The sequence below is a fragment of the Cavenderia fasciculata genome, assembly GCF_000203815.1.
Source record: "Cavenderia fasciculata unplaced genomic scaffold Scf_Dfasci-F-a-25c12.r2-5, whole genome shotgun sequence".
NCBI classification, from domain to species: domain Eukaryota; phylum Evosea; class Eumycetozoa; order Acytosteliales; family Cavenderiaceae; genus Cavenderia; species Cavenderia fasciculata.
In genome coordinates, this window is record NW_004457729.1 from 2128888 (window position 1) to 2141749 (window position 12862).

The 12862-nt window shown below is 34.5% G+C and overlaps 5 protein-coding genes across 5 annotated transcripts; 2 read left to right on the forward strand and 3 right to left on the reverse strand.

Annotated features, from left to right (window-relative positions):
* Window positions 1–64: 64 nt before the first annotated feature.
* On the reverse strand, window positions 65–2546 carry DFA_01176 (uncharacterized protein; the record flags this gene model as incomplete). The annotated part of the gene is made up of 3 exons (XM_004359088.1): window positions 65–88; window positions 464–1444; window positions 1515–2546. The coding sequence occupies 3 exons, from the start codon at window positions 2544–2546 to the stop codon at window positions 65–67; spliced, it is 2037 nt and encodes a 678-aa protein (XP_004359145.1).
* A 122-nt stretch (window positions 2547–2668) lies between these two features.
* On the reverse strand, window positions 2669–4346 carry psmG1 (proteasome assembly chaperone 1; the record flags this gene model as incomplete). Its single annotated transcript, XM_004359089.1, has 6 exons — window positions 2669–2815; window positions 3284–3442; window positions 3523–3867; window positions 3950–4087; window positions 4176–4277; window positions 4344–4346. 6 exons carry the CDS (start codon window positions 4344–4346, stop codon window positions 2669–2671), a joined length of 894 nt encoding a protein of 297 aa, XP_004359146.1.
* Window positions 4347–4834: 488 nt separating this feature from the next.
* On the forward strand, window positions 4835–6669 carry DFA_01178 (uncharacterized protein; the record flags this gene model as incomplete). Its single annotated transcript, XM_004359090.1, has 4 exons — window positions 4835–5058; window positions 5132–5957; window positions 6023–6283; window positions 6364–6669. 4 exons carry the CDS (start codon window positions 4835–4837, stop codon window positions 6667–6669), a joined length of 1617 nt encoding a protein of 538 aa, XP_004359147.1.
* A 369-nt stretch (window positions 6670–7038) lies between these two features.
* On the reverse strand, window positions 7039–10610 carry carmil (leucine-rich repeat-containing protein; the record flags this gene model as incomplete). Its single annotated transcript, XM_004359091.1, has 6 exons — window positions 7039–8889; window positions 8955–9422; window positions 9494–9945; window positions 10006–10177; window positions 10258–10472; window positions 10580–10610. 6 exons carry the CDS (start codon window positions 10608–10610, stop codon window positions 7039–7041), a joined length of 3189 nt encoding a protein of 1062 aa, XP_004359148.1.
* Window positions 10611–11567: 957 nt separating this feature from the next.
* Window positions 11568–12776, forward strand: DFA_01180 (AAA ATPase domain-containing protein; the record flags this gene model as incomplete). Its single annotated transcript, XM_004359092.1, has 3 exons — window positions 11568–12353; window positions 12442–12550; window positions 12613–12776. The coding sequence occupies 3 exons, from the start codon at window positions 11568–11570 to the stop codon at window positions 12774–12776; spliced, it is 1059 nt and encodes a 352-aa protein (XP_004359149.1).
* Between the last annotated feature and the right edge of the window lie 86 nt (window positions 12777–12862).

Consider the following 12862-nt stretch of genomic DNA (forward strand, 5'->3'; position numbering starts at 1 on the left):
GCGCCACTGTGGTATTTGCACCTTAATCTTTCTTGTTATATTTCTCAATCGATATTCGAAAGTTTTATTGATTTGATGTCTTTTGGTCCTTTGAATTATAATTATAATTTATCCTTGATTTAAGGAATTGTTGTTTGGAGTATGGGAGGAGGGGGGGGGGGGGGGGGTTTGATTATTGGTGTTGATGAAATCCTATACCTTGATAGTATTCCAACATATCCAAGATCAATATATTTTTGATTTTAAAATGTTATTATTATTATTATTATTATTTTGAGTTATTATGATTATTAATTAATTGGCTGAATGGTGGGATGTAGGCCTAAAAATTGTAACCATTAATGTGAATGAGGGGAAGGGAGTTATATTATTCGATTATTATTATTGTTTTTTGAAATAAATAAAAAGGTGGAGTGTTTTGTTATTGTTACATTATTATTAATTAATTAATTAATATTTATACTATTATTAAAGTTATCAATGCAATGGTGGTTGAAATAAAATATACAAAGTGGTTGTTGGGATTGTGATTCCTCGAGGAATCACTTTTATATTGATCAGCACCCATTGGAATTGGAAGGTTGGGATTGATCCATCTATGAGCTGCAGTGACGACCGAACATTCGTATTCTGGTAGATCTGGAAGAGGTCTAAAGAAACAGTTACGATCTGAAACCAAAAATGTGTCTATTCCATCGAGTGAAAGAACCGTTTTGATTTGTTCATTTTGGTAGCCAGAGTCTGGAGCTTTACCCATAAAGTTGTTTGTAATTGGTGTATAAAACATATCTTGGAATGGAATACCTCTAATCTTTACGTATTGACAATACTCTGACAATTGATCGTAATAGCTTTGACAAAGTACAACAGGTTTTCCAAGATATGGATTTTTCTTATTTTTACCATAGCCCCCATAACCTCTTTTATGTCGTTTTAAATAATTTACATTACCATTTCCGTTACCGTTACCATTATGATTACCATTATTATTATGTTTTGATGAATTTTTATACTTCTCATAGGCTTCATGATATAGGCCAGATTCGTTGAGATAGATATAAAATAGTGGTGGAATGGTAGAGTTGAATATAAATGGCTTTTCGGGTATAAATGGTCGACCAAGTATCGATTTATGATCGACGCTACATCTTATACATTGAAGAGAGTAGAGATGTTCGACACATGTTTGATAGGCTTGTCTATTGTCCACTACATTAAAGTCTTGGAATGGAGCTGTCAAATCTGGTGTCGATCCATTCAACTCTACAGTCTTGTAGGTGTAATTGGATATCTTTCGATCAAAACAATCAACAAACATTCCATCCACTTGATTATAAACAACGCTATCCCTATCTGGGAAGTTGATTTTATCTTGTGCCGTACAACAACTTAATTCATTTGAATCATCTTGTTGAAGGAATGAACATTGATTTGGCATATATCTCTATAAGAATATAAGAAAATAGTTATTAATAATTGTGTGGGACCAACAATTGAAAGATTTGTGAATTTACCTTTGTTGGTTTAATAAATTCATTTGGTACATTATAACATTTCATTGGCTCATTATTATTATCCCATTCTTCATTCTCTTTACTATCACTATCAGAGTCACTTGCATCAGATGAATCAAATGATGAAGATGAGGACGTTGGTTCAATTGGTCCATTATTTGATGTAGTAACTGACGATGTAGTTACTGACGATGAAGATGAAGATGAAGTTGGGGATGAAGATGAAGATGAAGATGATCCATCTGGTGGAACAGGAACTGGTGTCTGTCCTGTTGAGGCAGAGGTGACAGAGGAAGTAGAGGAAGTAGATGCTGGTCCAGTAGTAGATGAAGTAGAGGAAGAAGATGGCGATCCCGTTCCTTCTCCATTGGGTGATGAACTAGTTGAAGATGATGACGCTCCATTATTGGTTGTAATACTATATGTAGTTGTAATACTAACCGTTGTGATTGGTTTTGGTTTATCTCCATTATTATCATCACCGTTATTATTGTTTCCATTGTCATTTCCATTATTATCATTTCCATTATCATTTCCATTATGGTTTCCATTTCCATTATGGTTACCGTTTCCGTTATTATTGTTTCCATTATCATGATTATTATTTCCATTATTGTCGTTATTGTTATTATTGTTATTTCCGTTATCGTTATTTCCGTTATTGTTGTTATTTCCGTTATTATTATTGTTATTGTTATTGTTATTGTTATTGTTATTGTTATTGTTATTATTATTTCCGTTAATATTGTTGTTATTATTATTATTATTATTGTTGTTATTATTATTGTTACCACCATGTTTACGAGTATCATTACTATTATCAGATAACGATGACGATGATGTTGATGGTATTATAGAAGTATAGTTGTCTCTCTTTATATTGTTATCATCGTTGGTGGTAGTAGTATTGGTGGTGGTAGTAGTATTGTTGATGCAACTCATCGTTGAAACAAACAGCAACAACACCGTTATAAAGAGTAGAATTGTAGACATTTTGAGATGATGATTGTGCTGATGAGAGAACAATGACATTCTCTCACTTGCAAACTATAGTTCTCTATAAACTCTTTGTGTTTTCTATTTATCTACAGATGTTGATTTGATCAAAAAAGAGATAAAAAGAAGAAAGACTGAATATATTTGAATAGAACTGATCAGTTGAACAAACTAGCTAGCTGCTGACCACCTGTTGTTGTTGATTGATTAATTAATATTACAGCGATGTAGGGAGATGGTTGGTTGATGTATAAATATAAATATAAATATATAACTCTGTCTCTAACCTCTAACCTTCTATCTCTCTATTTGTATCTTTATGGTGGGGTATACTGATACTAGACGAGGGTGTCTCTCTCTATGGTGTGTGTGTGTGACGATCTCAACAAAGGGGTTGATGATCTTAACAAAGACAAATAAGAGAGCTTGTTTTTTAAACACTCTGTGAGAGAGTTGTTGTTTTGGTGTTGTGTGTGTTTGGTGTATGGATGTCCAAAAACGGAATGGATCAAGTTGAATTGTTGTTACAACCCACGACGATGCGTTGGTTGATGGAGAAAAATCTTTTTTTTCGATAATAGATTTTTAAATAGCTCATAAATAAATTTCGGCATTGATTGATAAAAACAAAAGAAATCGACAAAAGTGTAGAGGGAGGGACGTATATGTAACTGGCTAAACAGATATACAAGATGGATGGATGGAGGTATTGATTAATCAATCAACCCTTACATGTAGATACCCTTGTCATCTCTTCTATTTATAATATTAACCATTTTTCTATACAAAGCCAATCTTTCTTTGTTTTTACTAGATTCTTGGACACTTTGAAACACTGGATGTAATTTGGCAACGGCACCTTCGAAATTGGCAATACTGGCTACACTCAACTCTGATGATTCTACAAGATTTTGAAGTGATATAGCTGGAATCTTAAATATTTCACACTGTTATCATATATGAAGGGATTAGTAATTGGTATGTGATGATAATGATTTCTGTGTATCCATACATAAGATAATATTCCAGCAGTTAAACGTTCAACTAAATTTGGTGATTCCAAAGGAATGAAACCCAATTGAGCAACATTTTGGAAAGAAGAAGTATATACAACTCTCAAAAAGGGAGGTGATGGATGTCTATAATCTGTAGAAAGATAGAGTGTGTTGATGAGAGAATCCAATACAATGACAGATTGTGGTGTTTTAAAGAGACCAAAGATAGTTTCAGTCATGTTGAATGCGCGATCAGATTCTACCTTGTATTGACAGATTACAAATACAACTGATTTGTCACTTGATGATTGATAAAGTATACATCTATTATTAATTATAATTTCATTTGATTTAATTGGTTTCTTTAAAACACATAAATATAATAATAGTTAGATATATCTCATATTTTCATTGTCATCTCTTTGATATGTGTTGTATACATACAATATCATCTATTATAATCTCACCAATTTCAATCAAATCAGTAAATGTTGATCTAATAAATATAGATGGAGCATCACTGGTTGAAACAATCACAACCCTGTTACTTAGATCTACACTTTTCCATGATTCATTATTAAACTATAAAGTAAAAGTATCGAATCTATTTAGTTAGTAACATCATCATCATTACACGTTATGTGTGTGTATTGTCTACAATGATAATTACTTTAAGATATGGTTGAGAGATTTGAAGTTCTTGTCTAGTTTCTTCTTCTTCCTCTTCTACTTCCCAATTTCTTGATCTGACTGGTTGAATATCAAATGCGTTCTACAATAAATATTAGAATGAATGAATGAGTATGATATAACAACTGTCTATCTATCTATCACTTACCATCTTTCTCTCTATTTATTAAAATACAACAAAAAAGACTAAACAAACAAAATTTATATTAAAATTATTCAAAAACCATCACAACTTCACAAAAAGTTAACATTCATTCTAATTCTAATTCTAATTCTAATTCATTGTCATGTCTTGCATTCATTTGTCTATTACTACGAAATATATAATTCTTTAGTTTTAGTTACTAAAAGTATTTAGACCTACAACTCTTATAAAGGTCATCAATAATGTAAAGTGAAGAGCCAATCGATCAAAGATCTCTCTGATTTTTTGATAAAGTGCCACCTCACACGTTCTTTTTTCTTTGTTTTGTGGGATCGAAGCCCGCTTACTCTTTTCTAGTTATTGGCCCTTGTCTCGACAATTGTAGATCACTTCTCTTTCTCCTCTCCCAATAAATTGTAAATAAATAGTGTACAGATAAATATATATAAAAGTAAATAGTAATAGTTAAAGTTAGTAAATAGTTAGCGTAGAAAATGAAAGGGTTACTTTTAACCTTATTATTAGTACTCACCATCATATTGGGTGTATCATCATCAGTCGTCCATCAAAAAGGAGAACAGTTTCACCAAAAAGTTAAACAACAATTTGAAAGCGGTATTCTTCCAGCTGGTAGTCCAATCTATGACTACACATGCACTGTCAATCCTGAATATCAATCATGTACAGTCGTTCCAACCCATGAACAAAATACAACATTGTATGTACTATCCTCAAAAAAAAATGAAAGTAATTAATAATTAATTATTTATTGTTTGTTTATTTATGTTTAGTTGTCCAACAGTTCCAGCATGTTTACAATATGCTGATTTACTTGGTTCCAAATCATTGAATATTAAAGTACAAGCTGGACGTTATAGTGATTGTGTTGGTTATATGCAAGGCAATTTCAAGCTCATCAACATTGAGCCATACTCGTCGATAGATATTGTCAAATTTACATGTAACAGTACATTCCTCCAATACACCTCCAACTCTGTTGCCAAGATGACCATCACCATCAATAACCTCAATATCCTATCGACTGCCAGTGTCGGTCCAGCAATGGGATGTTTTGCCGTGTCTTCACCATACGGATCATTGTTACAAATCACCAACACCTATATCGGTGGATGTAGATCTAACCTCAACGGTGGTGCCATCAACGCACAAGGTTTCTACGTTGTCTTGAATTCATCGACCATTTCCGACTCTTATTCCAACCAAAATGGTGGTGCCGTCTACTCTGACGATCAAATCATTGCCTTGAACTCTTATTTCCAAGGATGTTCTGCCAAGATCGCTGGTGGTGCATTCTACACTGAACAATTGGCAATGTACGCTTGTACAGTCAACCAATGCAATGCCTCTAGATCAGGTGTCATGCAATCCAACATCACCGTCATCACTGGATACACTGTATTGAGTGAAAACTCTGCTCTTGTCACTGGTGGTGTTAGTGACATTCAAAAGGGTAGTTACTTTAGTGCCAACAGCACTCAATTCTTCTCAAACTTTGCTAGAAATGTTGGTGTCCTCAACATCAAGACCGCTCAAACAAAATTCCAAGCCTATAATTGTTTTTTCCTTTCCAACAATGGAACTGGCGCTGGTACTATTGTAAGTAGATAGAAAACAACAACAATATTATAATAATTATTAATATATATATATATTTTTTTTAGAGAGTTGAATTAAATTCAAATGATGAACCATTTAATTTGGATTTAACAAAGAGCGTATTTGAATACAATAATGCTCAATCTATTATTGGTGGTGATGATGTTGATTTTAACGCTGCATTCTTGTCTGGTAGTTCTATTATCGGTGGATACTTTATGAGCAAGAAGTCATTTACTCCACAATACGATAGTAATTTGAATTGGGTCAATGTCAGAGTATCTTCTGATTGCCCAGCCTCTAAACCAGTTAAAAATATTCTTTATGTATGTTGGTAAATCAAATTAGTACAAAAATCGATACGGTTATATTAATATTTATTTAATTATTTAATTATTTAATTTAGACATCGGAATACCAATGTGGTCAAGTTTATGGATCATGTTCTGGTTATGCCAAGGTTAATTATTATGGTAATGTCTATGATTGCACAAGTGATAGTTCATCATCAACTGATAGCAGCAGCAACAGCTGGTACTCATCAAGCAGTTGGGGAGAATGGTCATCAAGCAGTTTTGAAAGCTGGTCCTCTTCCTCCTCTTCATCTGATGAGGAACATGGAAGTATCCTCGCTGCTTATCTTTTTACCATGGTTGTTGCCTTGTTATCCCTATGTATTTTCTTTACTGTCGTCATTCCAGGATTTAGATAAATACTCAATTACCAATGAAATAAATAAAAAAAAAGAAACCAACTATTTCTTTTTTTTGTATATTGATTGGCAGTCAAGATTGAATAAAATCAACTTTGACCCATCATTATCACCCTGTTTTATCTTAAATATTAAAGCCAAGTTTGTTATTGTTGTACAAAATTGAAGTTCTTTTATTTTCAATAAATAGTGTAATTATGAGAGAGAAAAAATAGAGGAGAAGAGGTGGTGAATAATAATAAAAAAAAGATATCTAAACACATGTATATATATATCTATTTCCATTATCTATCATTTGCTACGTTGTTGTTATTTGTTGTAATACATTATTGTTTTTTTTTTTTGATTGGATTTTAAACCAGTCTTTTTTTAAGATGGGGGTGGAGCAGGTCTTCTAGTTGGTGGTTTTCTCTTGTGTTGAACTTGTGGTCTGCTCTTGGTGACATGGCTGAGTGACTCGGCGTCTGATTCTGGAGCATCTGAAATTTCACCACCTGCGCCAGCAGATGACGATTTCTTGGGATCCTTGTCTTTTTTGACAACCACTGGTTTGGATGGGGTTGTCTTTGTAGGTGCTGCGGCGGGTGTTGGGGTGGGGGTAGGGGTTGGTTCGGGAGCTGGTTCGGCAGCTGGTTTACGGAACATGGGTGGAGCGCCACCGCCACCAATATTTTTGGCAATGGCGGCAGCGAGGGCTGGGTTGGCGGCAACCTTGGTGCCGACCTTGAACATTGGTTGAGGTGGCTTTTGTACTTGCACCTCTGGTGACTGTGGACCGGTTCCAGGTGCAGCAATACCAGTACGTGGTGCTGTTGGTGGTGGTCCGACCGTACGTGGTGCAACTGGAGGTGGCACATTGTTGGAAACAGCTGCTGGTGCTGGTGCTGGTGCAACAGCGACTGGAGTTGGAGTGACTGGAGTTGGAGTAGTGGATGGAGCAGTTGGTGAAGTAGGGGTGGATGGAGGGTTAGCACGTCCAAGTGTAGGTGTTTCTGGACCTTCAGAGGCAGCAGCGGCAGCAGCATTCTCTTCATGGATCAAGTCTTGGAATACACTTTCCAAGCCATTACCAATCTTTTCATAAGTGTAATCTGATGCAATTTCAAGAGCAGACAAGAAACATTCATGTACCTTGTTTGATAATTCCGCACCAGCACCCTTGACCAATGTACTTTCAATACCAGATTCATCAATATCCTTTGAACCATATTGAATACCAGTAGCCAAACGCTTGTATGCCGACTGATCCATCGATTGGAATGTACCTTGCATAGTCTTTAAAATTTGTTGCAACATTTCTTCCTTTTTCTTGTTGACGACTTCTCCAACCACCGATACAAACTCTTTGAGTTTTTGGTTCAATTCCATCTCGAGAGATGCATGTACAGCCTCTTTGATGAGATGCATACCACCAATCACCTTTTCAGTGTTTTCAGCATCCTTGATAGCGACAACGTGCTCGGGATCAGTAGTCTTTCTACCGACCGATTTAATCTTGTTTAACCACTTTTCAATCGATTGTTGTTGACCACTGGCCAAAAAGGCAAGGTTGGTGGCACCGACACCCGAACCAGAGCTCTCCATCTTGCGCAGTGGAGCTTGGTTACGGTTGATGCAATAGTCAATATCCTTGATGATAGCAGTAAGTTTGGCAGGGTTTTCTCTGTGTGCTTGCATAATATCGACCAATGGCTTGGGCATGTTCTTTAGCGTGAGGTTACGTTCCAAACCGACTTGGAGACCGGCAAAGCCAGCCAAACCAGTCATATTGTCATCCCATACCAATGTGTTTAATGCCTTGTTGGTTTGGAGTGCCTTTCCGAGGGCAATCGCACCCTTGTTACCCATTTGGTGACCTGAAATATCGAGTTCGAGCAACGAGTCGTTGGTGGCAAGCGAGTATATGATGGGCAAAATCTCAGTCTTTAGTTGTGTCTTTGATGTGCCGTTGGTCATGTGCAACGACTCGAGTGAAGTACCAGCTTCCAAAAGATTGACAACCGATTCAATGGCCGATGGTCTAGACTTTGTCTTTGATACCTTGAAATTGCCATTGAGCACAAGTCTCTTGACCGAATTGTTTTGACAGAATCCTTCACAAATAACAGATACACCTTCATCACCAAAATCATTTTCACTAACATCCAATACACTAATATTTGGTATCTTATCAGCTAAACTTGCCAACATTCTTGCTCCTGCAATACCTAAATCATTATTCTAAAAAAGAAAGAGAAAAATAAATTAATTTTACATGTTTTCTGTTTTCTGTTTTGATTTCATACTTTGGTATCAAAATTAATATCTTGAAGATAAAGATTTGAAGTAATAGCCACAACAAGTTCTTTAAGATTTTCAACTGGAACCTTTGTATTGGAGATATTGATGGATTTGAGAGTTGCTGAAGCACCAATAAAACGAACAAGATGAGTTACCTCCTTTTTGGTGAGACGATTGTCAGAGAGATCTAGATGTCTCAATTCCAAACAACCACGTACCAAAGCACCAACAATGGTTTCCATAGTTGGGAGGGTATTTGAAATATTCAAAGTACGAAGAGCATTTGGATTGGCCAAAAAGTTTGCCAATGCAGCCGATCCATCAGCTTCCATCTTGTTGTTGCTTAGATTAAGGTATGTCAATGATGATGGCATCTTTACATTCTTTTTAAGTGCATTGCTCAATGCTGAAACACCTGCTTTACCCATACTAGTATTTGAAAAATCTAATGATGCAATACCACGTGGACTTGCCTAAAACAAAAAGAGAGATGGAATATTAATAAGAGCTATAAATATTTGTTCATTAATCTGTTCGTATTTACACCAATATAATTTGAGAATGGAATCATTCCTTTATCTTCAATTGGATTATGTGAAAGATCGATTGAAGTTAGACCAATATTCTTGTTTGCACCAAGAGTCATGGCAACAATGGGTAAAGTGTCACCTTTGGCACCGACATTGTTCATACTCAAATCTTCAATGGTAGAGTTTGTTCTCAATGTATCGGCCAATGCAGTCAATTGATCCTTGCCCATTGGAATACCATTAAACACCAAACTCTTGAAATAGGTGTTGTATTTGAGAGCACCAAGTAAAGCTTTGATATCGCTTGCTGAAATGGGTTGTTCGATTTCATTCATGTTGAATGTTTTGATATTTCTAACTGATACAATGTGATCCATATCCCAACAAATATCAAGTCTAACAGGTGTTGAAGGATAATAATCACACAAGAATTGATAAGTTTCAACAAATCCACCACATGGTAATTCTATAGAAAATCATTGTTAGATAAATCAATCGACGACTCTATGTATATATCTCTATTTACCTTTTGGTTGAATATCACCTAATCTTGATGATGGTTTAACATCCAATTTGAAACCTGCATCTTCGGGTGCACCAAGATAAGATTGACTGAATAATAATCTAATGTTATTAATGATATCATCAGCCTTTGGAGTATTTAATCCATAAGTGAATGTTTTTGATACAACAATAATCTATAATAAACAAAAAATAATATTAAGTATGAGATATATATAAATATCTATAAATATTTGTTTGTTTGTTTGTTTCATACCTCGGAAGCATTTGAACTTTTAATTTCAACGATGTCCAAGAAATGAGTTTCCTTTTTAACTCTAGTTTGACCTGGTTTCAAGTAGATGACACGGTGTTTTGTCAAGAGAATGATTCTCTTGCTTGGTTTTTTATTCTTTTTCTTGCTAATCTTGTCGGCGATACCAATGTATGTCGATTCTTGATTCTTTTGTGCTAATAAAGTATTGATATACTCTAAATATATATAGATAGGAGAGAGAGATATGAATCAATATTGAGTACTTTAAAAAGTTTGGTATTCGCACAGATCGGATCGGATCGGCGATCTGAAAGATCCATACTTCTATCGTTTGGAGTGAATTCGTCTGCCATTGTTTCTATCTATAGTCTATCTGTTTCTTTTATATATGATACAATAACGTGTGTGTGTGTTTATAGATTTGACCTTTTTAGAATAAATAATATTTGAGATATGTATATAGGTATATGTACAACACAAACAAAAAACTTTTTTAAATAAAAGGAATGAATGAATGAATGAATGAATGAATGAATGAATGAATGAATGAATGAATGAATGAATGAATGAATGAATGAATGAATGAATGAATGAATGAATGAATGAATGAAGGAAGAAGATAAGTCTGCAGGGAGTCGTACAATACTGCTTAAATATCACCTTTCTATTCTTTCTTCTTGTGTGTTTGATGAAGATGAGGAGTGACAATATCAGTTTTTGGGTCTTTTGATTTTTGTGTAAAAAAAAAAAATTAAAATCATTTTTTAAACCAGCTCCTTATGATAATCAATAGTTCAGTTCCCTAAAAGGGTGAAGTGACCGATCGTTATCGACACTATCCCACCATTCTTTTATATGATTGCAAGAGATCTCTTCTCTCTCTGTTTATTTTATTCATAAAACTCAACCAACTTCATTTATTAATTAAATTTATTCATTCATTCATTGACAAAAAACATCCAATATATATTATTATTATTATTATGAATAAAAGATAGAACTGCTAGCAGACCGATCGTAGATGGAGACACACATTTCCATTACGTCACACCTAAAAAAATTGAGCGATGAGACCTCCCTCTCTTTGTCTTTTTGAAATTTTTTTTATATGGGTTGGTCGGTTAGACGACTCTTCTTGTCAGGTGATATATTATTGTTTGTTTGGTTTGTTTGTTTCTTTAATTAATGTTGTTGTTGTAATTCTTTGTATCATTAGAATAGTATAGTAGAAGTAGTAGTAGTATAGTAACAGGAGAGAGGATAGAGATAGAGATAGAGAGAGAGAGAGATAGAGATAGTTGATTCAAAATATGGCAAAAGAATCAATTAATCTACTCTTGAGTCTTGCTCAAATTGGAGCTACCGTTCTAGCAGCTACACTTACTGGTCTACTCATATACTACAAGATAACAGATCATGACCACGAGACTGAACAAGTTGCAAAGGCAGTACAAAACAAGTTAAAGTCACATCCTCGCATCAAAGAGATCAACATGCATTCATTCAACGAGTACGAGTTGCGTGTTTTGGATGGACTGATTGTTCCTGAGAACATAGGTACGTCTTTTGATGAGATTGGAGGACTCGACCATATCATTCAAGAGTTGCAAGACTCGATATTCCTGCCACTCAAACTCAACCTATTCAATAATAATCTGTTTACAGTGCCAAGAGGTATACTGTTGTACGGACCACCTGGCACAGGCAAGACATCGTTGGCCAAGGCCATCGCGAGAGAGTCTGGATACTTTTTCCTATCAATCAACGACTCTTTGATCGAGTCCAAGTTTTATGGAGAGTCTCAAAAGCTCATCAACGCAGTCTTTACCGTCTCGGAGAAACTGCAACCTGCTATTATCTTTATCGACGAAATCGATGCCATCACATCGAGCAGAGACACCATGTCATCGGAACTAAGCAACAGCAAGAAATCAATGTTGCTACAACTATGGGATGGTCTACTCGAATCTAAAATCATTATCATTGGTGCCACCAATAGAGCAGAGGTTATAGACGATGCTTTTCTAAGGAGAATGCCAAAGAAAATTAAAGTTGAATTACCAACAACTAGTGGTAGAGAACAAATATTAAGAATTGTAAGTGAAAACAAAGACAAACCAAACATTTAGTAATTACTAATACATATTAACACTTAATTCAATCAATATATATATTTATCTGTAGTTATTAAAGGATAATCATTCACCTGATTTTGACTTTGAATTACTTGCAGAAAAAACAAATGGGCTTAGTGGAAGTGATTTAAGAGAATTAAAGAATGAAGCTGCTAATTGTATGTATCATTTGGGGAGAAAGAAAACAAACAAAGTTATTAATATAATATGTACTTTTTAGATGCACTTAAAAATTTATTAAAATTTAAAACCCTATCAAATGAAGATGTTAGTAATTTTAAGATTCATACATCTGATATGGAAGCAATGTTGTATAGGATTAAAAATAAGGGTTTCAGACCTGATAATGCATCAATATTAAATAGTGATGTTTCAAATGATTAAGAAAACTAATAATAATAATAATAATAATAATAATAATAATAATAATAATAATAATAATAAGACAGAGAGAGAGACATATAAAAGAT